The sequence below is a fragment of the Ascaphus truei genome, chromosome 23 (assembly GCF_040206685.1).
Source record: "Ascaphus truei isolate aAscTru1 chromosome 23, aAscTru1.hap1, whole genome shotgun sequence".
In the NCBI taxonomy this organism is placed as follows: Eukaryota; Metazoa; Chordata; class Amphibia; order Anura; family Ascaphidae; genus Ascaphus; species Ascaphus truei.
In genome coordinates, this window is record NC_134505.1 from 6,617,649 (window position 1) to 6,643,741 (window position 26,093).

Below are 26,093 nucleotides of genomic sequence, written 5' to 3' on the forward strand. Positions count from 1 at the left end.
CCCCCCAACACTGCCCCCTCATACTGTGCTCCCCCCAACACTGCCCCTCATACTGTGCTCCCCCAACACTGCCTCCTCATACTGTGCTCCCCCCAACACTGCCCCCTCATACTGTGCTCCCCCCAACACTGCCCCTCATACTGTGCTCCCCCAACACTGCCTCCTCATACTGTGCTCCCCCCAACACTGCTCCCTCATACTGTGCTCCCCCCAACACTGCCCCTCATACTGTGCTCCCCCCAACACTGCTCCTCATACTGTGCTCCCCCAACACTGCTCCCTCATACTGTGCTCCCCCCAACACTGCTCCCTCATACTGTGCTCCCCCCAACACTGCCCCTCATACTGTGCTCCCCCCCAACTCTGCCCCCTCATACTGTGCTCCCCCAACACTGCTCCCTCATACTGTGCTCCCCCCAACACTGCCCCCTCATACTGTGCTCCCCCCAACACTGCCCCCTCATACTGTGCTCCCCCAACACTGCCCCATCATACTGTGCTCCCCCAACACTGCCCCCTCATACTGTGCTTCCCCAATACTGCCCCCTCATACTGTGCTCCCCCCAACACTGCCCCCTCATACTGTGCTCCCCCCCAACACTGCTCCCTCATACTGTGCTCCCCCCAACACTGCCCGCTCATACTGTGCTCCCCCCAACACTGCTCCCTCATACTGTGCTCCCCCCAACACTGCTCCCTCATACTGTGCTCCCCCCACACTGCCCCCTCATACTGTGCTCCCCCAACACTGCCTCCTCATACTGTGCTCCCCCAACACTGCCCCCTCATACTGTGCTCCCCCAACACTGCCCCCTCATACTGTGCTCCCCCAACACTGTCCCCTCATACTGTGCTCCCCCCAACACTGCCCCCTCATACTGTGCTCCCCCAACACTGCCCCCTCATACTGTGCTCCCCCAACACTGCTCCCTCATGCTGTGCTCCCCCCAACACTGCCCCCTCATTCTGTGCTCCCCCAACACTGCCTCCTCATACTGTGCTCCCCCCAACACTGCCCCCTCATACTGTGCTCCCCCAACACTGCCCCCTCATACTGTGCTCCCCCCAACACTGCTCCTCATACTGTGCTCCCCCCAACACTGCCCCTCATACTGTGCTCCCCCCAACACTGCCCCCTCATACTGTGCTCCCCCCAACACTGCCCCCTCATACTGTGCGCCCCTCTCCCCCCCCCAGGAGTGCCCACTTACACTCCCTCTCTGCGGCAGCACATGATGTAACTGAGCAGCAGGCAGAGGAGCAGAGCAGTGAGGAGGGGGAGCAGCAGGGTGAGCAGGTAATCGGGGAGGTAATTTGCCCCCTCCATGGTCTCTGATGGGGGGTTAAAATCACCTCCGCCCTCCATCACCCCCAGACCTGGCTCTGGACGCAGCGGAGGGGGGGATCCCGAGTCATCCGTCTGTGAGGGGGAGAGGAGAGAGAAAGGGGGAGGGAGGGGGAGAGGGAGGGAGGGAGACAGGGAGAGGGAGGGGGAGGGAGAGGGAGGGGGAGAGGGAGGGAGGGGGAGAGGGAGGGGGAGAGGGAGGGAGGGGGAGAGGGAGGGAGGGAGGGGGAGAGGGAGGGAGGGAGGGGGAGAGGGAGGGAGGGGGAGAGGGAGGGAGGGGGAGAGGGAGGGGGAGAGGGAGGGAGAGGGAGGGAGGGGGAGAGGGAGGGAGGGATAGGGAGGGAGGGAGAGGGAGGGAGGGGGAGAGGCAGGGGGAGAGAGAGGGAGGGGGGGGGAGAGAGAGGGAGGGGGGGAGAGAGGGAGGCGAGAGAGGGGGGAGGGGGAGAGAGAGGGAAGAGGAGAGAGAGGGAGGGGGAGAGAGAGGGGGGGGGAGAGAGAGGTGAGTAGACAGACAGACAGATAGACAGATAGATAGATACACAAGTAGGTACACAAATAGATGAAAAGAGATGGAAATATTACTGTGTGCTCATCTGCATGTCTTAGGCAGGTCTGCAGCGCCCGCCTTTCCCCATTATCACCCAGCACACAGCGCTCCCACTGCAGCAAGGGATTCTGGGAAATGACACGCAAATGAGCACACAGTGGCACCTTTTGCTTCAAAACCATATAACATGGTCCCCTATAGGCTTAAGCTTGCTGCATTGCACAGCTTTTGAGCACAGCCTGGGTTAAGATGCACAGCCAGCAAACCCACCCACAGACAGACCGTTTTGACCTTAATGGGTCTCCTCAGTGTGGGGATTGGTTATACCGGCTATGCAAAATGAAGCAAGGGACAGGTTTTACCACGCTCAGTTAAGTTATGGTGGGTTAAAAAAGTGACAAAAACCCTCCACAGCAAAGCATATAGCGAATGGAAATATTACTATGTGCTCATCTGCATGTCTTAGACAGGTCTGCAGCCCTGCCTTTCACCATTATCACCCAGCACACAGCGCTTCCACTGCAGCAAGGGATTCTGGGAAATGACATGCAGCCCCCGCCTTTCACCATTATCCCCCAGCACACAGCGCTCCCACTGCAGCAAGGGATTCTGGGAAATGACATGCAGCCCCCGCCTTTCACCATTATCCCCCAGCACACAGCGCTTCCACTGCAGCAAGGGATTCTGGGAAATGACATGCAGCCTTTCCCCATTATCACCCAGCACACAGCGCTTCCACTGCAGCAAGGAATTCTGGGAAATGACATGCAGCCCCCGCCTTTCACCATTATCCCCCAGCACACAGCGCTCCCACTGCAGCAAGGAATTCTGGGAAATGACATGCAGCCCTGCCTTTCACCATTATCACCCAGCATACAGCGCTCCCACTGCAGCAAGGGATTCTGGGAAATGACATGCAGCCCCCGCCTTTCACCATTATCCCCCAGCACACAGCGCTCCCACTGCAGCAAGGGATTCTGGGAAATGACATGCAGCCTTTCCCCATTATCACCCAGCACACAGCGCTTCCACTGCAGCAAGGAATTCTGGGAAATGACATGCAGCCCCCGCCTTTCACCATTATCCCCCAGCACACAGCGCTCCCACTGCAGCAAGGAATTCTGGGAAATGACATGCAGCCCCGCCTTTCACCATTATCCCCCAGCACACAGCGCTCCCACTGCAGCAAGGGATTCTGGGAAATGACATGCAGCCCCCGCCTTTCACCATTATCCCCCAGCACACAGCGCTCCCACTGCAGCAAGGGATTCTGGGAAATGACATGCAGCCCCCGCCTTTCATCATTATCCCCCAGCACACAGCGCTTCCACTGCAGCAAGGGATTCTGGGAAGTGACATGCAGCCCCCGCCTTTCATCATTATCCCCCAGCACACAGCGCTTCCACTGCAGCAAGGGATTCTGGGAAGTGACATGCAGCCTTTCCCCATTTTCACCCAGCACACAGCGCTTCCACTGCAGCAAGGAATTCTGGGAAATGACATGCAGCCCCCGCCTTTCATCATTATCCCCCAGCACACAGCGCTTCCACTGCAGCAAGGGATTCTGGGAAGTGACATGCAGCCCCCGCCTTTCATCATTATCCCCCAGCACACAGCGCTTCCACTGCAGCAAGGGATTCTGGGAAGTGACATGCAGCCTTTCCCCAGTATCACCCAGCACACAGCGCTCCCACTGCAGCAAGGGATTCTGGGAAATGACATGCAGCCTTTCCCCATTATCCCCCAGTACACAGCGCTCCCACTGCAGCAAGGGATTCTGGGATATATACATACACGCACACACATGTATTGCCAGAGGCAGGGTTCAGTTACATTGAGGCGTTACACAGGTTCCAGCTGCCCTCTGGTGGCGGTTGCTAGGACTGCAGACTCACCAGGCTGACATTGCACCAGTCTATGTGGAATTGCTGTGGCCAGCGGTCAGCGCAGGAGGTCAGCGGCTCCAGGCCGTACTGGCAGAGCTGCAGGGTCTCAGGGCTCTGCGACTCCAGCAGGCACCCCGGGAAGGGGGCGTCAGAGCCCAACATAATATAAACCCTGCAAGGGGGGACAGCGTGAGAGCGCTGGGAGGGAAGGGGGGACACAGTGTGAGAGCGCAGGGAGGGGACACAATGTGAAAGTGCTGGGTGTGGGGGGGAGCAGTGTAAGAGCGCTGGGTGTGAGGGGGAGCAGTGTAAGAGTGCTGGGTGTGGGGGGGAGCAGTGTAAGAGTGCTGGGTGTGGGGGGGGGAGCAGTGTAAGAGTGCTGGGTGTGAGGGGGAGCAGTGTAAGAGCGCTGGGAGGGGGGAGCAGTGTAAGAGTGCTGGGTGTGGGGGGGAGCAGTGTAAGAGCGCTGGTGGGTGGGGGGAGCAGTGTAAGAGGCTGGGTGTGGGGGGAGCAGTGTAAGAGCGCTGGGTGTGTGCGGGAGCAGTGTAAGAGCGCTGGGTGTGTGGGGGAGCAGTGTAAGAGCGCTGGGTGTGGTGGGGAGCAGTGTAAGAGCGCTGGGTGTGGGGGAGCAGTGTAAGAGCGCTGGGTGTGGTGGGGAGCAGTGTAAGAGTGCTGGGTGTGGGGGAGCAGTGTAAGAGCGCTGGGTGGGAGGAGCAGTGTAAGAGTGCTGGGTGTGGTGGGGAGCAGTGTAAGAGCGCTGGGTGTGGTGGGGAGCAGTGTAAGAGCGATGGGTGTGGGGGAGCAGTGTAAGAGCGCTGGGTGGGGGGAGCAGTGTAAGAGCGCTGGGTGTGGGGGAGCAGTGTAAGAGCACTGGGTGTGGGGGAGCAGTGTAAGAGCGCTGGGTGTGGTGGGGAGCAGTGTAAGAGCGCTGGGTGTGGGGGAGCAGTGTAACAGCGTTGGGTGTGGGGGAGCAGTGTAAGAGCACTGGGTGTGGGGGGGAGCAGTGTAAGAGTGCTGGGTGTGGGGGGGAGCAGTGTAAGAGCGCTGGGTGTGGGGTGGAGCAGTGTAAGAGCGCTGGGTGTGGGGGAGCAGTGTAAGAGCGCTGGGTGTGGTGGGGAGCAGTGTAAGAGCGCTGGGTGTGGGGGAGAGCAGTGCTAGAGTGCTGGGATGGGGGGAGCAGTGTTAGAGCGCTGGACTGGGGTGGTGAACAGTATGAGTGCTGGATTTGGGCAGGGTGTAGCAGTGTTAGAGCACCCTCTGCACACACCCCTCCTTGCGTCCTGGCAGCGGCAGGGGTACGCGCCCCCCCTTGTCCAGCGCAGACGTTATGTTGACGACGGTCACTCGCTGGGGCCCCCACACGTCCTGCAGGGGCCACCGAAAATTAAGTTGGGCATCAGGAGGGAGCAGCTCTTCGACGTCCCAATCCAGGACCAAAAACTCCGCCCGGAATGGGGTCTGCACAGCTGGAGAGGGGGTATTAAGAGGAGTAGACAGTGTGATGTGGGGGGGGGGGAAGAAATAGGGTCTCGGGTTGGGGGGAGGGAGAGTGATAAATGGGGGGGAAGAGGGGTGAGAGAATAGGGAGTGTCAGAATGTGGGAGGAGGGTAAGAGACTGGGGCAGGGGAGAGGTGGAGTGTTTTAGAGCGAGGTGGGGGAGATTGAGCGAAGAGATACTGGGGGCGAGATTCAGAGAGGGAGCAGGTGTGAAATTGGGGGGGGTGGGAGGTGGGTTAGGGGATTGGGGAGAAGGTAGGTGTGATATTGGGGGATGCACAGAGAGACAGCAACTTGGAATGTCTATAGGGTTCAAGCGTAGAAAAGCCGGGTGCCAAGGCAAAAAGAGAGACTGGTTAAGAAACGGTTTAGACGAATGATGTAAGGTGACCACTGCGGAGGACGAGATACTGGTCTCCCGCGGTTGTCTCTTCACTCCTATACCAGTATTCCTCACACTGAGAGGTTACAGGTTTTTGTCGTGAAGGGCAACAAGCCTACTGATTTTCCCACGCGAACCTATATATATGGAGAATTTGGGAGACCGGGTTTGTCTTGGACTCGCCATACTCTGGACACGTACGGATATGGTGAGGCTCCATAGATAATAGAGAGAAATGCTGCACACCTCAAAATAGACGTTACCAGTGCTCCAGTGTTAGAACGAAAGCCTGCAGTCAGTCCTGGATATATGAACAAAGGAACATAGGGCACAACGGATTTAGCATATCCAAACTCATTTATTGAGCCAACACAACGTTTTCGACCATGATGGTCTTTTTCAAGTGACAATGGCATAAACAAAATCCCTTCTAACAACATATAAGTAGTGCCCCAAACCCCCACAATGCAACCTGTTCAATTAGTGGTGATGGTATCCATGTGCTGAATCAGTCCCTTGAACCAATGTCCAGTCTGTATCCTTGAGTAGGTGATCCCCAGCAGATGTGAGTCCTCCTTTAGGTATCGTGCTGTTCAAATCCACCCAACTTCCTGGTTGTTCGGCATCCATCTTGGTGACGTCATCACTCCGGGTCCACAGTTGTTGGAACGCATCCGGGTCCTCGTGCGTTTCAAGTCCGCGCATGCGCGGTAGATATCCGTTCAATCTCCTTCATCCCTTCTCAATTTGAAACGCATAAAGTGCGGACTGCATGTGAGTCATTGCGCATGCGCTAGTCATTCAACCTGCGGTCCTGCAAGTGTGGGGGGGGGGATTGGCTGATCATCGGTTTTCTTCTGTAGAGGTCCATCCGTGCGTCATCTTCTTCTGTTAATCAATGGGGGGGGGGGGATATCTTCAATTTCAGAAGTCCACGATGTTTGAAAAAAAGGGGAAAAAGGGGGGATAAGTCAGCACACCATTACATGAACAAGCTGCTAACATATTGTCTTACTGTGAAAAGTGATTAATAATAAAAAGTTAAAAAAAGGTTGGTCTTTGTCAATTTTTTGAACTACATAGCCCCAGAGGCATACTGACCTGACAGTTCGTATACTATTAGCTAATACAGCAAGCAGTGGCAGCAGCCTATGGAAGAAGTGATTTTATCTTTCTTCAATGAAACAACCTAATGACAAAAAGTCGTTCAGTCCATTAGGAAATACTGTAGTCCTCTGGGGCTATGTAGTTCAAAAAATTGACAAAGACCAACCTTTTTTATCTTTTTATTATTAATCACTTTTCACAGTAAGACAATATGTTAGCAGCTTGTTCATGTAATGGTGTGCTGACTTATCCCCCCTTTTCCCCCTTTTTTTCAAACATCGTGGACTTCTGAAATTGAAGATATCCCCCCCATTGATTAACAGAAGAAGATGACGCACGGATGGACCTCTACAGAAGAAAACCGATGATCAGCCAATCCCCCCCCACACTTGCAGGACCGCAGGTTGAATGACTAGCGCATGCGCAATGACTCACATGCAGTCTGCACTTTATGCGTTTCAAATTGAGAAGGGATGAAGGAGATCGAACGGATATCTACCGCGCATGCGCGGACTTGAAACGCACGAGGACCCGGATGCGTTCCAACTACTGAGGACCCGGAGTGATGACGTCACCAAGATGGATGCCGAACAACCAGGAAGTGGGGTGGATTTGAACATCACGATACCTAGAGGAGGACTCACATCTGTTGGGGATCACCTACTCAAGGATACAGACTGGACATTGGCTAAAGGGACTGATTCAGCACATGGATACCATCACCACTAATTGAACAGGTTGCATTGTGGGGGTTTGGGGCACTACTTATATGTTGTTAGAAGGGATTTTGTTTATGCCATTGTCCCTTGAAAAAGACCATCATGGTCGAAACGTTGTGTTGGCTCAATAAATGAGTTTGGATATGCTAAATCCATTGTGCCCTATGTTCCTTTGTTCATATATCGAGGCTCCATAGATGACATCTTCCTAATTTGGAAAGGTGGCGGGTCAAAGAAGTCATGGACTATTTAAACAGCTCTTCCCGTCCCCTCTCTTCCTGTCCCCGCTCTTCCCATCTCTGCTCTTCCATCCCCTCTCTACCCGTCTCCTCTCTACCCATCCCCTCTCTACCCGTCCCCTCTCTACCCGTCCCCTCTCTACCCGTCCCCTCTCTACCCGTCCCCTCTCTACCCGTCCCCCCTCTACCCGTCCCCTCTCTACCCGTCCCCTCTCTACCCGTCCCCTCTCTACCCGTCCCCCCTCTACCCGTCCCCTCTCTACCCGTCCCCTCTCTACCCGTCCCCTCTCTACCCGTCCCCTCTCTACCCGTCCCCTCTCTTTTCCGTCCCCTCTCTTTTCCGTCCCCTCTCTTTTCCGTCCCCTCTCTTTTCCATCCCCTCTCTTTTCCATCCCCTCTCTACCCGTCCCCTCTCTTTCCCATTGTCATGGAACAAGAACTACATTTTTGGTTCACCCCCCTCTTTCCTTTGTAGCTTATGCCTGTCAGTTCTTATTTCAGCTGCATGGAGTTTGCACACACATACTGTGCCTGTGTGACATGTAACTATGTTGCATTTCTTGCCTCTGGGCATGAAATCAGTGAGCTGCTACTGCAGCTTCTGAGATCCTCACCAGAATGGGCTAGTCTGCCCCCCCTCCTGTTTGTTCAGAGATAGTCTGCCCCAAGACTATTCCCTTACCCATATTGCTCCTCGCTTCCTTTTCCACCCTGGAGACAGTGAGTACAGCACCCTTCACTGTTAATCTACCATGGTGAGGCCATCTCTTTTAACCGGTTTCTAACTACAAATCACCACTACATACCATCCACAAGTATCTGTATTCTGCTGCTTTTCCCAATAAAGTGGAGGAAATATTACAGGGCTTGGAGTGATTTAAAAGGGAGCTGAGTTAATGCTATCGGGGGCCATTCACACATCACACGTGACCCTGGCTTCAGAAAAGTAAAAAGAGGACCGTGTGCCTTGGGGACACACACAGAGGAGCTGCTACCCACAGCCTTTATGCTAAAGAAACAAGCAAGCAGCTTACACAGCAAATAAACAGCAGTCTCTCACCACCACTGTACCAGCATACTGCTCCACGTTGCTACACAGAGCCACCAGCCTCTACACAGCAAACACTACAGCTTTATGCAAAGACAAGTGAGCAGCCTTACTTTGCTAATAAGAATACAGAATAGTCTCTGGACAAGCAGCAGCTTCACTCTGCCAGACAGGTCAGCAAGCTTTATACAGCAAACTGCACGCAGCCTGCAGCCTTTCAGATAAGCAAGCGGATTTACACTGGACACAGCCAGCATATACTCAGCACAAGGCAGCAGCTTTGCAGACTGACTGCACCTTACACACAAACCTAATTGCTTTTCTCTGTCTGAGTTTACACCCTGCACAGCCCCATAGTGAGGAGCCACCATCTCACCTACCCCTGCGCACATCCCCACGGCAAGCGCCATCAAGGGCCATGCTACCGGACACCCACCAGGGCACGGGTCAGAGCCACCGGACACCTGTGAGTACAGTTACCCCTACGCTGCACGCTGCAGGACACCGCTCGGCATCATCTGAGACAGACGCCCATCGCTGACACAGGTAAAAGACCGCACGCCACACGCACTGGCTAAAGGCCTACACACACCTACAGCATGGCAGAACTCAGAGCTTCACCAGACATCATGCAGGAAAGCGATCACTCAGACACAGAGACCGCTGCACAACTGCAACAGGCGCAGGCAGAGGCAAGGCCCAAACGGATAGTCACACTGACACAAAAGGCCCGCGAAAAATATGAGGCTGACATTGACGTACACCGCGAAAAATTAGAGAAGGCCTGGGAGGACACTGATCGTGAAATAAGTAATGTCGCAAGTGCTAGCGATCAAGAAACCCAGATCAAACAAGCTATTACTCAGATTAAGTCAAGCCATAGACGTTACGTAACGCTGTCACAGGCATATTTCACCTATCTGACAAGAACTAACACAGAAGACAGCACGCGGAAACGCGTCTTGCAAAAGGCGATTGACCTGGAGCGCGATCGTGCAGACCGCCATCGCAGACGCCCAAAGCGAGAGAAAAGAGCTCCTCCTGGAGACCGCATCGCAGCGCTCAAGCACATCCAGGCACTCGTCAAGGTCAGCAAGATCAGCGCAATCTCACGTGTCTAGCGCAAGCGCAAACGCCACCAAGGCACGAGCCACTGCAGAGGCCGCACGTGCCAGGGCCGCATACGCTCAGAAAGAGGCAGTCATGAAACTAAAAAAGGCAGAGGTGGACGTCAACCTAGAGGCCCTAAATCAAGAGAAGGAAGCTGCTGCCCAAGCTGAAGTCCTAGAAGCAGCCGTGAGAAAGGATGGCGGGGAGCAACCGTACAGACGGATTGCCTCAGAGGATCCAGCCCAACGCACTGAAGACTACGTAAGGAGCCTCTTCAGTGTAAACACCAGCGTGCCATATCAACACGGAGGGAGTGACTCCACAGACACCGAAGACTTGCTAGGTCCACGTGGAGAAGACGCTGTTCCTTCAATGGTACATGCTGCCTGGGATAGCCACAGCCGCAACAGTGATCCACACGCCAGCGCGCACACGGGTGCACTACAACAGGCTCGCCATCCAGGTACACCCACACGGGAAAACACAGCCCCTCACACCGACCAGCAGTCATCACGCGTCCATGCCAAGGAAGAGGCGACCGCACAGACCCTCCCAGCAACTATCTCAGAACGGGGCGAACACGCCGTTGCCTCAGGCCTGACAGACATAGTCAAGTACATGATCCGGCGTGACCTGGTGCAAGCAGGACTCACCAGCTTCGACGACCACCCTGAGAACTACTGGACGTGGAAGTTCACGTTCAAAGACGCAATCAACAGCTTGGACTTCTCAGCAAGGGAAGAGCTCAACCTGCTATTCAAGTTCCTGGGGAACAAATCCAGGGAGCATGCGAAGAGGCTTCGGGCGGCCAATGCGCACCAACCCCAAGTAGGTCTTGACCTAGTGTGGGAAAGGCTAGAAGAGTCCTACGGTAGCCCCGAAGCAGTCGAGGATTCGCTCTTCAAAAGAGTCAACAGCTTCCCCAAGATCACAACCAAAGACTACTCGAAGTTACGAGAGCTCGGGGACCTGCTGCAAGAACTGGAGTTCGCAAGGAAAGACCATTCCTTAATAGGTCTCAACGTCCTAGACTCAGCTCGTGGAGTGAGACCCATCCTGGAGAAGCTACCCTTCAACCTCCAAGAAAAGTGGATTTCACAAGGTTCCAAATACAAAAGGGAGAAGCAAGTCGTCTACCCCCCATTCTCATTCTTCTTGAGCTTCATCCGCGAAGCGGCAAGGACAAGGAACGATCCCAGTTTCATCTTGGGTGCGCAAACCACATACAGTGCAAGCAGCCTGAGGAACGAGAGACCAGTGACTAGATATGGTAACACCCAAACACCCATCTCGGTCCGCAGGACGGACGTGCCTCCCACGACCCAAACTACTCCCGATCAGTCGGTCACAGGAGGCAAGGAACCAAGGGACCCAAACAGGGAATGTCCCATACACAAGAAGCCACACCCACTCAACAAGTGCTTTGGGTTCAGGATGAAGTCCCTAGAGGAACGCAAGAGGTTACTTGGAGAATTCAGAGTTTGCTTCAGGTGCTGCGGTTCCACGACTCACCTAGCCAGGGACTGTAAAGAAGAGTTCAAATGCACAGTGTGCGAAAGTGACAAGCACGTGACATCATTACACCCAGAGGCGCTGACACTCCACCAACTCAACAACCCATCCTCTGTAGCGGAGCATGGCGGGGAGAAAGAAGAAGGAGAGTCAACATCCATCACATCTCAGCGCACTGAGGTTTGCGGAAAAGAAGGTGACAAAATATCCTGCCCCAAAATATGCCTTGTCGCAGTGCACCCCCAGGGACAACCTGAGAAGGCTATTCGGATGTACGCAATCCTCGACGACCAGAGCAACCGATCGCTGGTCAGGTCAGAGTTCTTCGACATGTTTAACATACAAGACGGTGCTTCTCCTTACACTCTCAGAACGTGCGCAGGGCGAATGGAGACCACAGGGAGAAGAGTGAATGGCTACACCATATGCTCAATAGACGGCAAAGTGAACATGCCCCTTCCCACACTCATCGAGTGCAACCGCATGGCCACAAACAGGGTCGAGATGCCCACACCAGACATGGCACGCCATTACCCGCACCTCAAGGGAATAGCCAACTACATCCTGCCGGTAGAACAAGGCGCCAAGATCTTGCTGCTGCTCAACAGGGACATTATGAGGGTACATAAAATCCGTAAACAGCATAACGGACCCCAAAACGTGCCATACGCCCAAAGACTTGACCTAGGATGGGTGATAGTGGGCAACGCGTGCACCGACAAAGAGCACGGGCAAGACTATGTTGACGCCCGCAGAACGGTAGTAACAGAATGTGGACACACATCTCTCTCTGAACCATTTCTTGGCTGTCTCCAAGTGACCGAAGGGCCAAGTGAAGAGAAAAGACAAGGTCATAGCCCTGAGGTCAACAAAAACATCCTTGCATCGGGGGGTTGTGACAATGGCCTAGGATGCTTAGCGGTTCAGATAACCAAGGATGACGAGTCGACTCCACTGAAGGAAGAAAGTAACCTCCCAATGGTGACGGACAAAGGGGTCATCCAAAAGACAATAAACCATCGGACGATCCTCTCGCGAGCAATGGCACGGCTAGGACGTACAGTCGTTCCTCTCCACAGAGTATCCAGCGATAAAGCAGCCAGCTGTCACGGCTGGCATAACCGCAAAAGATTGCGCCTTACAGGTGAAACCACAGTGTCAAAAAGACTGTCCTCTCACACGTCTAAAAAAAGACAATCTCAGAGACATTTCATAAAGGGATTTACTAGGGCAAAAGAGACTGTTTTTCGTCATGTCCAAGGAGAGAACAACCTCCTGAGGGCAGTCAACAAAGAGATACAAAGGCGTACCACCAAAATACGTGGAAACGTTCTCTTGCAAGAGGAATGCACCAATGACTTAGGGTGAACAGCGTTCCAGACCACAAAGGACGACGACAAGCAAATACCATTGATGGGATATGGAGAATTCCCGATGTCAACGGTCAAGGAGCTCGTCAGAAACGGACCTGGCAGTTGGGCGAACCCGCTACCATTCTGTTCACCAAGAAGGCGCTTCCCAAACAATGGAGAACATGCCATCTCTAGGTTCACTTCGCACCTCTGCGACCTACAAAGGGAACCAGAGACCCAAAACAACTTTGTGGCCTTCATCCAGAAGATATTCCTTACCGGCCACGCAAAGCCAGCACCTCTAATAAAGGAAGGTGAAGAATGCCGGTACCTCCAATCATCTGGGACCTACCACCCTCAGGAACCCGATCAAATCCGGATAGTGTTCAGCCCCAGCGCTCAGCTCCAGGGAGTCTCCCTGAACGACGCCCTCTCTACTGGACTAGACACGACAACCAGTCTTCCAGGAGTGTTGTTCCGCTTCCGCAAGGAGCCAAAAGCCATCTCTTTCTGCCAAACGCCAGGTGATAGAACCACAGGCTACCACGACTGGCATACCTACAAGGGGATGTACTCTGTGGGTAAAACTACAGAGACAAAAAGACTGTTCTCTCACAAGGCTAAAAGGAAACAGTGCCAGAGACTTTTACACAAAGACATTGTGGTGCAACCAGAAAACCTGGAGCTGTGCATCCACCCTGCATCATTTGCCAAAGAGCCTTGGCCAAGGGACCTTGATACCAGTGATACCGGCCGGTGTCACATCGCTATGTGGACATGGACTCTTGCATTGTTTGAGAATGTGATGTTATCTTTGTTATGCATCGCACATATGTTCCACATAGTCTGTTATATAGTGGTATCTACAGATACCAGACGGGGAGTGTCATGGAACAAGAACTACATTTTTGGTTCACCCCCCTCTTTCCTTTGCAGCTTCTGCCTGTCAGTTCTTATTTCAGCTGCATGGAATTTGCAGACACATACTGTGCCTGTGTGACATGTAACTATGTTGCATTTCTTGCCTCTGGGCATGAAATCAGTGAGCTGCTACTGCAGCTTCTGAGATCCTCACCAGAATGGGCTAGTCTGCCCCCCCTCCTGTTTGTTCAGAGATAGTCTGCCCCAAGACTATTCTCTTACCCATATTGCTCCTCACTTCCTTTTCCACCCTGGAGACAGTGAGTACAGCACCCTTCTCTGTTAATCTACCATGGTGAGGCCATCTCTTTTTACCGGTTTCTAACTAATAATCACCACTACATACTGTCACGGTAGCTTGTGACAGGCTGTAATTTACACCAAAACTATATATAAATATAGATATACCTGGGTTTGAACTGGGACGAGACTTAGATATAACAAATTGTATTTATTTCTTAGGATAGGTGAACACAACAGATATGTACAAATAACCGCAAAATATAGACACTTACTTAAAGATTAGGACAGAAGGCCATCAGGATACAGACTGCCACTTCTCCCATATTTCAGTTGACATCACAGCAATACATGCAGGACACATGCATGAAGACATTTGCATGAAGAACATTTGCATGAAGAACATTTGCACGAAGAACATGAAGAACAATGGGTAAAAGGTGGTTCTGACTTATATATCATTTTAACCCCCTCTTTCCCAGATACGGCGCCGTGCCGTCTAGCAAAAGTCCCTTTGAAGCTTTTGAAGCTGACTGGGGACTTCCATTGTTCAGTGTGAAAAGTTACACTTAACTGGTTAGTTCCTTTTGGTCAGTTGGGCCAAGCATAAGCAATTAGCAATTTAGCCTTTGATGACCAGGCAATGTGAATCCTAGCCTTTCCTGCTCATTATCATAACAGGGGGTTTCAGTTTCTCAGAACTCATCCAAAATTTCATATTTACTGCAAATCATTGCCTAACTTCTGTTCCGTATTACATACAAGCAGGTGAGACATATTAATACATTCCGTCACACCTGACGCTCGCAGAGAGACCAAACATTACAGTGTAATATGAAAATTAATAGAGATATTAATATCTGGCATTTCGTAGCGGTTACATATACAGTGTTTACACTCAAAAGATCGGCTAACTCCCACCAATACAAATATGTAGCGCTTAGCAGGTTCAGCCAAGGACATCTCACAGTATTCTTATATTTAATAAGGTTACTCATTTTGATTCCCTTCTTGGGTAGCTCCACCCCTACCCCCATCAATGAACCCTTTGAAGCAGGCTTTTAGCTTCCCGCATAAACAATTAGGTAATTACTTTTTGATCACTATGTATCACACCTAGCCCAGACGTCTCTTTGATATGCACTTCCAGAGAGGAAGCTTGCATATCAAACGTGAATAGACTCATATGAGTCAAACCATTTGGTTCTGGGCCTATTAAAAACTGCAATAAGTCACTTTATCAAAAATATATGTCCCTCTTATGACAAAGTTATATTTTTAATATGTGGGTACTTGGGGGGTTCCCCTGAGGCTGCACCCCAAGACTCAGGGGCTGGCTGCAAACAGGTATTAACATACTGTACACTAAAAAAAACCTTCTGCTTTTCACATTCAACTTCAATTAAGCCCCTTGAAGTCCAGATTTCCTGAAAAGACACCATACAGTGGAATTTTCTTAAACTGTAGCTCATTAACCCCTTATGACCCAGTGGGTGTGTTATGCAGACACTGATCCAGAAACAATACATTTACACAGGGGAATAAGCATTTTCATGTTATAACGAGGGTCAAATCACATTTCTGGGCCTCAGCCCAGTTAACCCCTTGTCTCCCTGGTGAGGTTAGAGGGGGGCCCTTGGGGGGTAACCCCGTTAATCCCGGGCCAAACCCTCACTATCGTCACACATACCATCCACAAGTATCTGTATTCTTCTGCTTTTCCCAATAAAGTGGAGGAAATATTACAGGGCTTGGAGTGATTTAATAGGGAACTGAGTTAATGCTATCGGGAGCCATTCACACATCAAACGTGACCCTGGCTTCAGAAAACCCATCCCCTCTCTTTTCCGTCCCCTCTCTTTTCCGTCCCCTCTCTTTTCCGTCCCCTCTCTTTTCCGTCCCCTCTCTTGTATTGTCTCCTTTTTTCCGCTCCTTGTAATCTTTTAAAGGGGGTTTATGTGCCTGTGGTTTTTCTTCTCTGCCCTTTCCCTTTCAGCACTGCCCTTGACCCCGCTCCAGACTTGGACCTTGGCTGTCGCTACGGTTGGCGCCCCTCCTCCACGATGCCCAGCACGGCCTTGACGTTTGAGCGAGCAATTTCATCACGCGGCCGGAGCCGCAATACGGCGCACCGCATAACGTCCCGGACCTTTTGCACCCCAGGTGGAGAATCCACGTGTCAGGAGGACAGTGGGTGGTGGATCACTTCATTAAGGACACTATATATACAGGCCACTTGCCCTTGCACTGGATTTGTTGGATCCGTGGATCCGTGGATGACTTCTGTTTAGTCATTAAATTACCTTCTTTTGCATTTATTTGAGTTTTGGGGATTTTGGGGGTGCTTGGCACCCACTTTTGTATTCGCTTTGTGATATTGGGGAGCCATGAGGGGATATTTCAGATGTGGAGAGGATGGAAGTGTTATATTGGTGGGAGGGTTCATGGATTGGGGAGATGAATGGGTCTGCGATTAAGGGGGATATTTGAATTGGGGAGGTGGGAAGGGGTCGTCAATTACCTGTTGCAGGCTCGATGTTAAATATGATCCTGTGTCTGGCGGTCTCATACGTGTGCCTGTTATAAGCTGTCACCTAAGAGACAGAGAGAGACAGAGATTCATGGCCTGACACTGCTAGGACTTGACAGCCCATCTTCTGAGCTCTGGGATCCAGGGCTCGTCACCTCTATGACTGCATGATTTAATGTACAGTAGAGCTCTCCCCCCATACCTCTATGACTTGCTTCCCAGGCTCGGTGGGGGATCCGTAGAGGTAGGCGGTGTGCCATGGGGAGCGTTGGGTGTAACGTAGCCATCGGGGCAGGTCCGGGAAGCCCTCCAAGTTGGCTTTGAAGGTGATGGGGTCACTGCGGGCATCATCTGAAGGGGGAGCCACTGGAAGTAGAAAATCAAGGGAAGAAGAGGAAGTGGGAAGACAATAGAAGAGTAGGTCATTGTAACTAGCCGGAAGTCCATGGGAAGTCAGCATGGAAGTCAGTGGAACAGAGGCGAGGAAGACAGCAGAGGTCAAGTTACAAGAAGACGTTATTGGAGCTTGATGGGAACCATTAGAAGTTGAGGGTAGAAGACGATGGATGTTGAAAGATGAAGTCATTGTAACTTGGAGGAAGTCAACAGATGACGACGTTGAAAGACAAATGAAGATAAGTAACCAAAAAGGAGGCTTTGGGAAGTGAGCATAGATGTCATCAGAAAAAGCTGGAAGTCCATGAAGGTGGAAGTCCAGTTCTCAATGAAAGTTGGAAGAAAAATGAGAAGACAAAGAGATAAGAACAACGAAGATGAAGCCATTATAGGTAGATGGTAATCTTTGGAAGATGAAGGTGGGCGTTATTGAAAAAAGATGGAAGGCATAAGGAGGTGAGGGTGGCTGTTACGGAAGATTGAAGTAATTTGAAGATTAAAAAATGAAACACAAGAGCGCACCAAGGGTCAAGATTTAATAAAAACAAATAAATAATAACAGTAAAAACTTACATATGGGGGTAAGTATATCCAGTAGAACAGTGCAGGGGAAACAGTCCTGGTGGTGGCCTGGGCACAGGGAAATGGTGCTGAGGCTTACGAGGTAGACCCGCGCGCTGGGGCTGCCTGGCTCGGCACCATGTTGTTCTTCCTTCCGGGTTGCGGCTTCTCGCAGGACCCGTGGATGGTTGCCCGCCTCATACGCCGGTTCACAGAAAGCCCTACAGTGCAATTGGAGATTAGCCGACTGGTGTACTAAGCCTCAGCAGTCCCATCAACATCTAGAGACTGTCCGTGAACCGGAGGAAAAAAAAAAAAAAAAAAAATCTGTGAACCGGCGTATGAGGCGGGCAACCATCCACGGGTCCTGCGAGAAGCCGCAACCCGGAAGGAAGAACAACGTGGTGCCGAGCCAGGCAGCCCCAGCGCGCGGGTCTACCTCGTAAGCCTCAGCACCATTTCCCTGTGCCCAGGCCACCACCAGGACTGTTTCCCCTGCACTGTTCTACTGGATATACTTACCCCCATATGTAAGTTTTTACTGTTATTATTTATTTGTTTTTATTAAATCTTGACCCTTGGTGCGCTCTTGTGTTTCATTTTCTGCTGCTGCCCGGCGGTTGGAGCCATCCTGCGACGGGACCTGTGGAGGAGGGGTGCCTTCACACCACATCAGCTGCAAAAGGGAAGAGTTGGTCTATTCCAAGATCGTGTTAGGAAGCAAGAGCGCGGTTTGACTTTATCTTCTAATTTGAAGATTCGTAAAGTCATTCGAAACAGACCGTGGTCCTTGGGAAGGGTGGGAGTTTTGGAGAGATGCTGGTGGAAGTTCATACAAGACAAAAATCATAGGAACATAAACATGGATGGTATTGCAGGACTATGACGAAGATGAACCATTGGGAGATGAATTTGGAAGTCAATAGAAGACAGAAGTCCCTGGAACTGGATGGAGCTTATGGAGACGTGAGGAACGAAGGCAATTAATGGAAGTCATCAGAAGGACATCAATAAATGAGAGATTTTGCCAAGAAGGGCTACTAATTAAACTTGTTTGGAAAGACTAAAGGACCTTAACATGTATAGCTTGGAGGACAGAAGGAAGGGGGAGGAGGGATATCAGAGAAAACTTCAAATATATCAAAGGTTTCAAGGAGATGCACATTTCAGAGAAAGAAACGTGTTAGAACAAGAGGACGTTCTCTGACGCTGGAGGGTGGGAGGCTCATGGGAAAATTGAGGAAGTACTTCTTCACTGAAAAGGTGGTGGATTTGTGGAATAGCTTTTCAGCAGAGGTGGTAAATGAAAGAAAACAAAAATGCTTGGGATCTCTATAAGGCTAAATCCTAAACATGAAAGAAAGGTAAGGATATAATAGGGGGTGGGACAATAGGCCAAAGAGGTGGGCCAGGGGGACACGTGTTATGTTTCAAGAAGATAAAAGTCAAAGGAAGGGGAAGTCAGCTGGGTAAGATTGAAGTCATTGCAAGATGAGGGTGGAAGGTAGTGCCACACGATGGGAGACAATGGAAGGTGAAGGTGGAAGTTATTGCCACACGATGGAAAACAATGGAAGGTGAAGGTGGAAGCTATTGCCACATGATGGAAGACAATGGAAGGTGAAGGTGGAAGGTATTGCAACAAATGGGAGACAATGCAAGGTGGAGGTGGAAGGTATTTGCACACGATAGAAGACAATGGAAGGTGAAGGTGGAAGTTAGTGCCACACGATGGAAGACAATGGATGGTGAAGGTGGAAGGTATTGCCACACAATGGAAGGTGGAAGTTATTGCCACATGATGGAAGACAATGGAAGGTGAAGGTTTTAATTATTGCCACACGATGGAAGACAATGGAAGGTGAAGGTTTTAATTATTGCCACACGATGGAAGACAATGGAAGGTGAAGGTGGAAGTTATTGCCACACAATGGAAGGTGGAAGTTATTGCCACACGATGGAAGACAATGGAAGTTGGAAGTTAGTGCACACAATGGAAGACAATGGAAGGTGGAAGTTAGTGCCACATGATGGAAGACAATGGAAGGTGGAAGTTATTGCCACACGATGGAAGACAATGGAAGGTGAAGGTGGAAGTTAGTGCCACACGATGGAAGACAATGGAAAGTGGAAGTTAGTGTCACACGATGGAAGACAATGGAAGGTGGAAGTTAGTGCCACACGATGGAAGACAATGGAAGGTGGAAGTTAGTGCCACACGATGGAAGACAATGGAAGGTGGAAGTTATTGACACACGATGGAAGACAATGGAAGGTGGAAGTTATTGCCACACGATGGAAGACAATGGAAGGTGAAGGTGGAAGGTATTGCCACATGATGGAAGACAATGGAAGATGAAGGTGGAAGGTTTTGCCACATGATGGAAGCCAATGGATGGTGAAGGTGGCAGGTATTGCCACACGATGGAAGGTGAAGGTATTGTCACACGATGGAAGACAATGGAAGGTGAAGGTGGAAGTTATTGCCACATGATGGAAGACAATGGAAGCTGAAAGTAGAAGTAATTGCCACATGATGGAAGACAATGGATGGTGAAGGTGGAAGGTATTGCCACACGATGGAAGGTGAAGGTATTGTCACACGATGGAAGATAATGGAAGGTGGAGGTGGAAGTTATTGTCACACAATGGAAGACAATGGAAGGTGAAGGTGGAAGTAATTCCACAAGATGGAAGACAATGGATGGTGAAGGTGGAAGGTATTGCCACATGATGGAAGACAATGGATGGTGAAGGTGGAAGGTATTGCCACACGATGGAAAATAATGGAAGATGAAGGTGGAAGGTATTGCCACATGATGGAAGCCAATGGATGGTGAAGGTGGAAGTTATTGCCACACGATGGAAGATAATGGAAGGTGAAGTTGGATATTATTGCCACATGATGGAAGACAATGGAAGTTGAAGGTGGAAGGTATTGCCACACAATGGAAGACAATGGAAGGTGAAGGTGGAAGTTATTGCCACACAAAGGAAGACAATAGAAGATGAAGGTGGAAGTTATTGGGACTTGATGGAAGACAATGGAAGAGAAGGCGGAAGTCAATGGAAAATTAAGATGACGAAATTGAAAGACAAGTGTGGATGTCACTGGAAAAAGATCATTGGGAAATGAGAGTGGATGTCCCCAACAAACAAGGGTGGAAGTCACTTGAAGATCGAGTGATGGGAATGAGATGGGAGTCCTTATAAAAGTAGGTTTGGAAGTCAAACAAGTGTATGTCATTGGAACTTGATGGGAATCCATGTGACGTGAGTTTGTAAGTTAATGGAAGATTGTTGCCGGAAGAGGGAGGAAGACCAGACAACATGAGGGTGGACGTCAGTGGACGGAAGACAAGAAAAGATGAAGTTGGAAGTCATTCAGAAGATAAGGACGGAAGTCAGTGGGACAGGAATTTGGAAGACATTGGAAGATGATGATGGAAGACAACCGAACACAAAGTCATTGGATCTAGATGGAAGTGAGAATGGAGGAGAAGGGGAGATGAGAGAGACCATTGGAAGACGGATCTCACTGAAAGATGAGGAGGCCTCCTTGTTGAACCTCTCCCACGTCAGGCAGTATAGAGGTCCCCTCCATCTGACGTTCACTCACCATACTTGTTCCTCACAGATGGAAACTGCCCCTTGAAATTCTCTATGTCCAACTTGAGCACGAAGATAGCCCCCAGGGGAGGATTGAAGTTCTGTTCACTGAGACAGCCTGACAGTGACAGCCAGAGTGCGGCTAAAGAGAGACATAAGAGAGAGCAGTGTAAGAGAGAAATGGGTCTATGGACAATAGCACGCAACATGTCTCACCCACGTTCTCAAGTCTCTCCAAACATTATACACACTGTTGGTATGTCATCAAGGGGAAGAGTGGAATATGGGAAAGGGGAAGTCAGAGAAAAAGAGAGAGGAATGTATGAGAGCGATGAGAGAGAGAGAGAGAGAGAGGTGGAAGTATAAGAGGACAGGGAGAGGAATACAGGAAGATAGAAGGAGAGAGAGAAAAAGAGAGATGGAAAGATGAAAGTTTCCGATAGAAAAGAGAATAAGAGACTGAGAGATAGGAGATAGAGGGAAATAGGAGAGAGACATAGAGAGAAGAGAGGGAGGGAGAAAGGGGGCAGTGTAAAAGAGATTTAAACTAATGTCAAAAAGTGGTAAAAACTCAACATCAAACTTCAACCATTGTACTGTAACACCTACAGTATACCCCTGAATACACACACACAAACACGCGCGCTCACACACACACACAAACACACACACATAAACATAATATACACATATTACATACATATACATATTATAAACATAATACACGTGTGTGTATGTGTCTATATATATATATATATATATATATATATATATATATTAATATAGAAACACACACACACATATATATATATATAGACACACTTATTTCTATGTTAGTTATATATAGCGCAGAGCTGTTACAGTCACACAAAGTAGAAAGCTAAAGATAAAAGGCACAGAGGAAGGGAGGGAGAGAGGGGGAGTAAGAGGGCAAAAGAGAGAGAGGGGGAGAAAGAGGAGGGGGAAAAACGGGAGAGAGAGGAGGGGGAGAGAGAGGAGGGGGGAGAGAGAGGAGGGGGAGAGAGAGGAGGGGGGAGAGAGAGGAGGAGGGGGAGAGAGGAGGAGGGAAAGAGGAAGGGGGGAAAGAGAGTGGGAAAGAGATAAGGGGGAAAAGAGAAGGGGGAAAGAGATTGGGGGAAAAGAAAGAGAGAAGGGGGAAAGAGAGAGGGGGAAGAGAGAGGGGGGAGAAAGAGAGAGGGGAAGAAAGAGAGAGGGGGGAAAGAGAGAGGGGGGAAAGAGAGAGGAGGGAAAGAGGGGGGAAGAGAGGGGGTAAAGAGAGAGGGGGTAACGACAGAGGGGGTAACGACAGAGGGGGTAACGACAGAGGGGGAGAAAGAGGAGGGAGGAAAGAGAGAGGGGGAGAGGGAGAAAGGTAGATAGACTGAAAGAGACATGGGGAGAGAGAAGGAGAGGGAGAGAGAGAGAAAGATAGGAAAAAGAGACATTGAGTTAGATTGTAAGTCAGAGAGAGAGTGCAGCAGGGGGAAGAGACTGCTTTAGTATACAGAGAGTTCCCAAATTTGTGAGACAGGAGAGAGGGGACAAGGAGAGAGAGAAGAAAACAATGACACACGTGCAGCACGCATACACAGAGACTGAGTATAACTGGGACCTGCCTGTAAGGAGACGTACTGTCTTGGGTGCCATATTCTGCTGTGACTCTGACAGGGGCAGAGTGACAGGGGCAGCTGGGAGGGAGGGGAGAGACAGGGCTTAAATACATGGGGAGGGAGGGAGAGAGGGAGGAAAGTGTGAGCGAGAGAGAGAGAGACAGACAGAGGGAGGAACGTGTGAGAGAGAGGAACGTATGTGAGAGAGAAAGGAATGTGTGTGTGAGAGAGAGGAACGTGAGAGAGAGGAACGTGAGAGAGAGAGAGGAAAGTGAGAGAAAAAGAGGAAAGTGTGTGAGAGAGAGAGAGAAACATGTGAGAGAGAGAGAGGAACGTGTGAGAGAGATAGAGAGAGGGAAGTGTGAGAGAGAAAGAGGAAAGTGTGAGTGAAAAAGAGGAAAGTGTGAGAGAGAGAAACATGTGAGAGAGAGAGAGGAACATGTGAGAGAGGAATGGATGTGAGAGAGAGAGAGGGAGAGAAGATTGTGTGTGTGAGAGAGAAAGAGAGGAACGTGTGAGAGAGAGAGAGGAAAGTGTGAGAGAGAGAGGAACGTGTGAGAGAGAGAGGGACGTGTGAGGGAGAGAGAGGAACGTGTGAGAGAGAGAGAAATGTGTGAGGGAGAGAGAGGAACGTGTGAGAGAGAGAGAGGGACGTGTGAGGAGAGAGAGGGACGTGTGAGGGAGAGAGAGGAACGTGTGAGAGAGAAATGTGTGAGGGAGAGAGAGGAACGTGTGAGAGAGAGAGAGGAACGTGTGAGAGAGAGGAACGTGTGAGAGAGGAATGTGTGAGAGAGAGGAACATGTGAGAGAGAGAGGAACGTGTGAGGGAGAGAGGAATGTGTGAGAGAGGAACGTGTAAGAGAGAGAGGAACGTGTGCGAGAGAGAGAGGAACGTGTGAGAGAGAGGAACGTGTGAGAGAGAGAGGAATGTGTGTGAGAGGAATGTGTGTATGTGAGAGAGAGAGGAATGTGTGAGACAGAGGAACGTGTGAGACAGAGGAACGTGTGAGACAGAGGAACGTGTGAGAGAGAGGAACGTGTGAGAGAGAGAGAGAGGAACGTGTGAGGGAGAGAGAGGAACGTGTGAGGGAGAGAGAGGAACGTGTGAGGGAGAGAGGAACGTGTGAGAGAGAGGAACATGTGTGTGAGAGAGGAGTGTGTGAGAGAGAGGAACGTGTGAGAGAGAGGAACGCGTGAGACAGAGGAACGTGTGAGACAGAGTAACGTGTGAGAGAGAGGAATGTGTGAGAGAGAGGAACGTGTGTGAGAGAGAGGAAAATGTGAGTGAGAGAGAGGAAAGTGTGACAGAGAGCGAGAGAGAGAGAGGAACATGTGAGAGAGAGGAATGTGTGTGTGAGAGCGAGAGAGAGAGGAACGTGTGTGAGAGAGGAACATGTGAGAGAGAGGAACGAGAGAGGAACGTGTGAGAGAGAGGAACGTGTGAGAGAGAGAGGAAAGTGTGAGAAAGAGAGAGAGGAACGTGAGCGCGTGAGAGAGAGAGTGAGAGGAACGTGCGTGAGCGAGAGAGAGAAATATGTGAGAGATAGAGAGAAACGTGTGAGAGAGAAAGAGGAAAGAGAGTGAGAGAGAGAGGAACATGTGAGAGAGAGAGAGGAACGTGTGAGAGAGAGAGGAATGGATGTGAGAGAGAGAGATGAACGTGTGAGAGAGAAGAACGTGTGTGAGAGATAGAGAGAGAAGAATGTTTAAGAGACAGAAAGAGAGAGAGAAACTTATAAGAGAGAGAGAGAGACATGAGTAAGAGAGAGAACATGTGAGAAAGAGCAACCTCTCCATACATCAGTCTGTCAGACCTAGTAGCCTGTCCGCTCACGCATTGCCGAACGTTACTCTAAAGCTCGACTTTCAAAGCCTCTTTCGAACCTTGAACAAACACACTGACTCCATAATTCGTGGATATAATTTGCCCCCGCAATTACTAAATATAACATAATAATAACCAATATATAGCTTTCCCAGGGACCTGCCAGTTCGATCCCAATCACCACACACTAAAAAAGCCCTCAGGATGTCCGCGGATTGAACCCCTCATCGCCACTGCCGCCAAGAGCCCGATGGCACTGACCAAACCCCAATGCAGGGTGGTCCCTCCCACACCCGCCGCGTTAGTCCCGTATGCCACCGCCTCCCCCATTACCACCACAGGAGGTCCACCGACCTCCACCCGAGAGCCAGACCGGCAAGGTCCCCACAACCAACGTTCCACCGCCCCGCCATGCTGCAACCCTAGTGACACATTAGCCCCCCCTCAATGCTGCCATCTTTAACCAACGGATATATACCACAGGGCAATTAACCGCCCTCAAATACAGGGTGGGTGGATAGGGTTTCTTCAACAACCCATCACCTTATATCCTGTCTAACATCACCCCTATCCCCCTTTTAGATGTGACCCTTGGCATGTAGTCATGCCTCCCCTGCAGTTCATCAGATTGAGGCGTCCTCCACTAGAAATTCCTACTATCGTTCCCAGGACAGCGGCTCTCTTGCCAAGCCGACCTGCATTTCGCATTCTCACTCTGTCCTCTGACCCTCAACTCCTATTCGCTGCCTTCAACTCCCTCTTCTCTGCCCAACTGCACCTTCACCCCTTTCCAACGAGATCATAATGGATCTACATGTCAGAGCCCCTACTCAGATAGGGTATAGAAACCCACCACTCAACAATGCCTCAGAGTGATTATAAAGCAAGTAAAGTCCAGCAGTAAAGATGAAAAAATAGCTACCAGTCTTAGCTTGGTTAGTTGGCGTCCTCATGGAGTTGCTCCGCGAGCAGCTTCCGGGTTCCGTCGTCACGTGTCTCCTGTCGCTGCTATGACCTCCCCGCTCAACGTGTTTCGTGTCGACGGGACACTTCTTCAGGTGAAGACATGACAGGTGAAGGTGAAGGAAGACACTTAGTCATCTTTGACTCTGCCCTCTCCATCATTTCTCACATTCAGTCCCTTACCTGCCGTCTCTACCTCAGAAATACCGCCAAGATACACCCTCTCCTCGCTCACGTTGCAACTAAAATCCTGATCCACTCATCCTGTCCCGCCTCGATTACTGCAACCCACTCCCGGTTGGCATTCCCCTTGTCCACCTCTCTCAACTCCAATCCATCCAACATGCTGCTGTCAGACTCATATACCTCACTCGCTGCTCCCCTTCTGCTGCTCCGCTACGCATATCCCTACACTGGCTACCCATAGCCTCTAGAATTACATGTAAACCCTAGTTATGACTTACAAAGCTGTCCCCCCTGTCACGGGAGACCAATGCTCTTAACACAAAATTACTCGGATCCTTTGATTGAGCAAAACGTGAGATAAAATAAATTGTAATTTGTTCACATAATGAACATACACAGCTTAATTGACAAAATAATACGAAAATACACTTACTTAGTTACGATGTTAACGCTGGTAACAGGAAAGGTCTTAGATGGAATTTCAGGTGAATCTTTTAACAGCGTTGA

General features: G+C 50.5%; 1 protein-coding gene across 1 annotated transcript; it reads right to left on the bottom strand.

Annotated features, from left to right (window-relative positions):
- Window positions 1–1,207: 1,207 nt before the first annotated feature.
- LOC142473225 (epsilon-sarcoglycan-like) lies at window positions 1,208–25,405 on the bottom strand. The gene is made up of 8 exons (XM_075580425.1): window positions 25,360–25,405; window positions 22,619–22,690; window positions 21,013–21,144; window positions 16,639–16,802; window positions 16,428–16,500; window positions 5,046–5,244; window positions 3,788–3,950; window positions 1,208–1,420 (listed from the first exon to the last, which is right to left on the bottom strand). The coding sequence occupies exons 1-8, from the start codon at window positions 25,388–25,390 to the stop codon at window positions 1,208–1,210; spliced, it is 1,047 nt and encodes a 348-aa protein (XP_075436540.1). The 5' UTR covers window positions 25,391–25,405.
- Window positions 25,406–26,093: the final 688 nt, after the last annotated feature.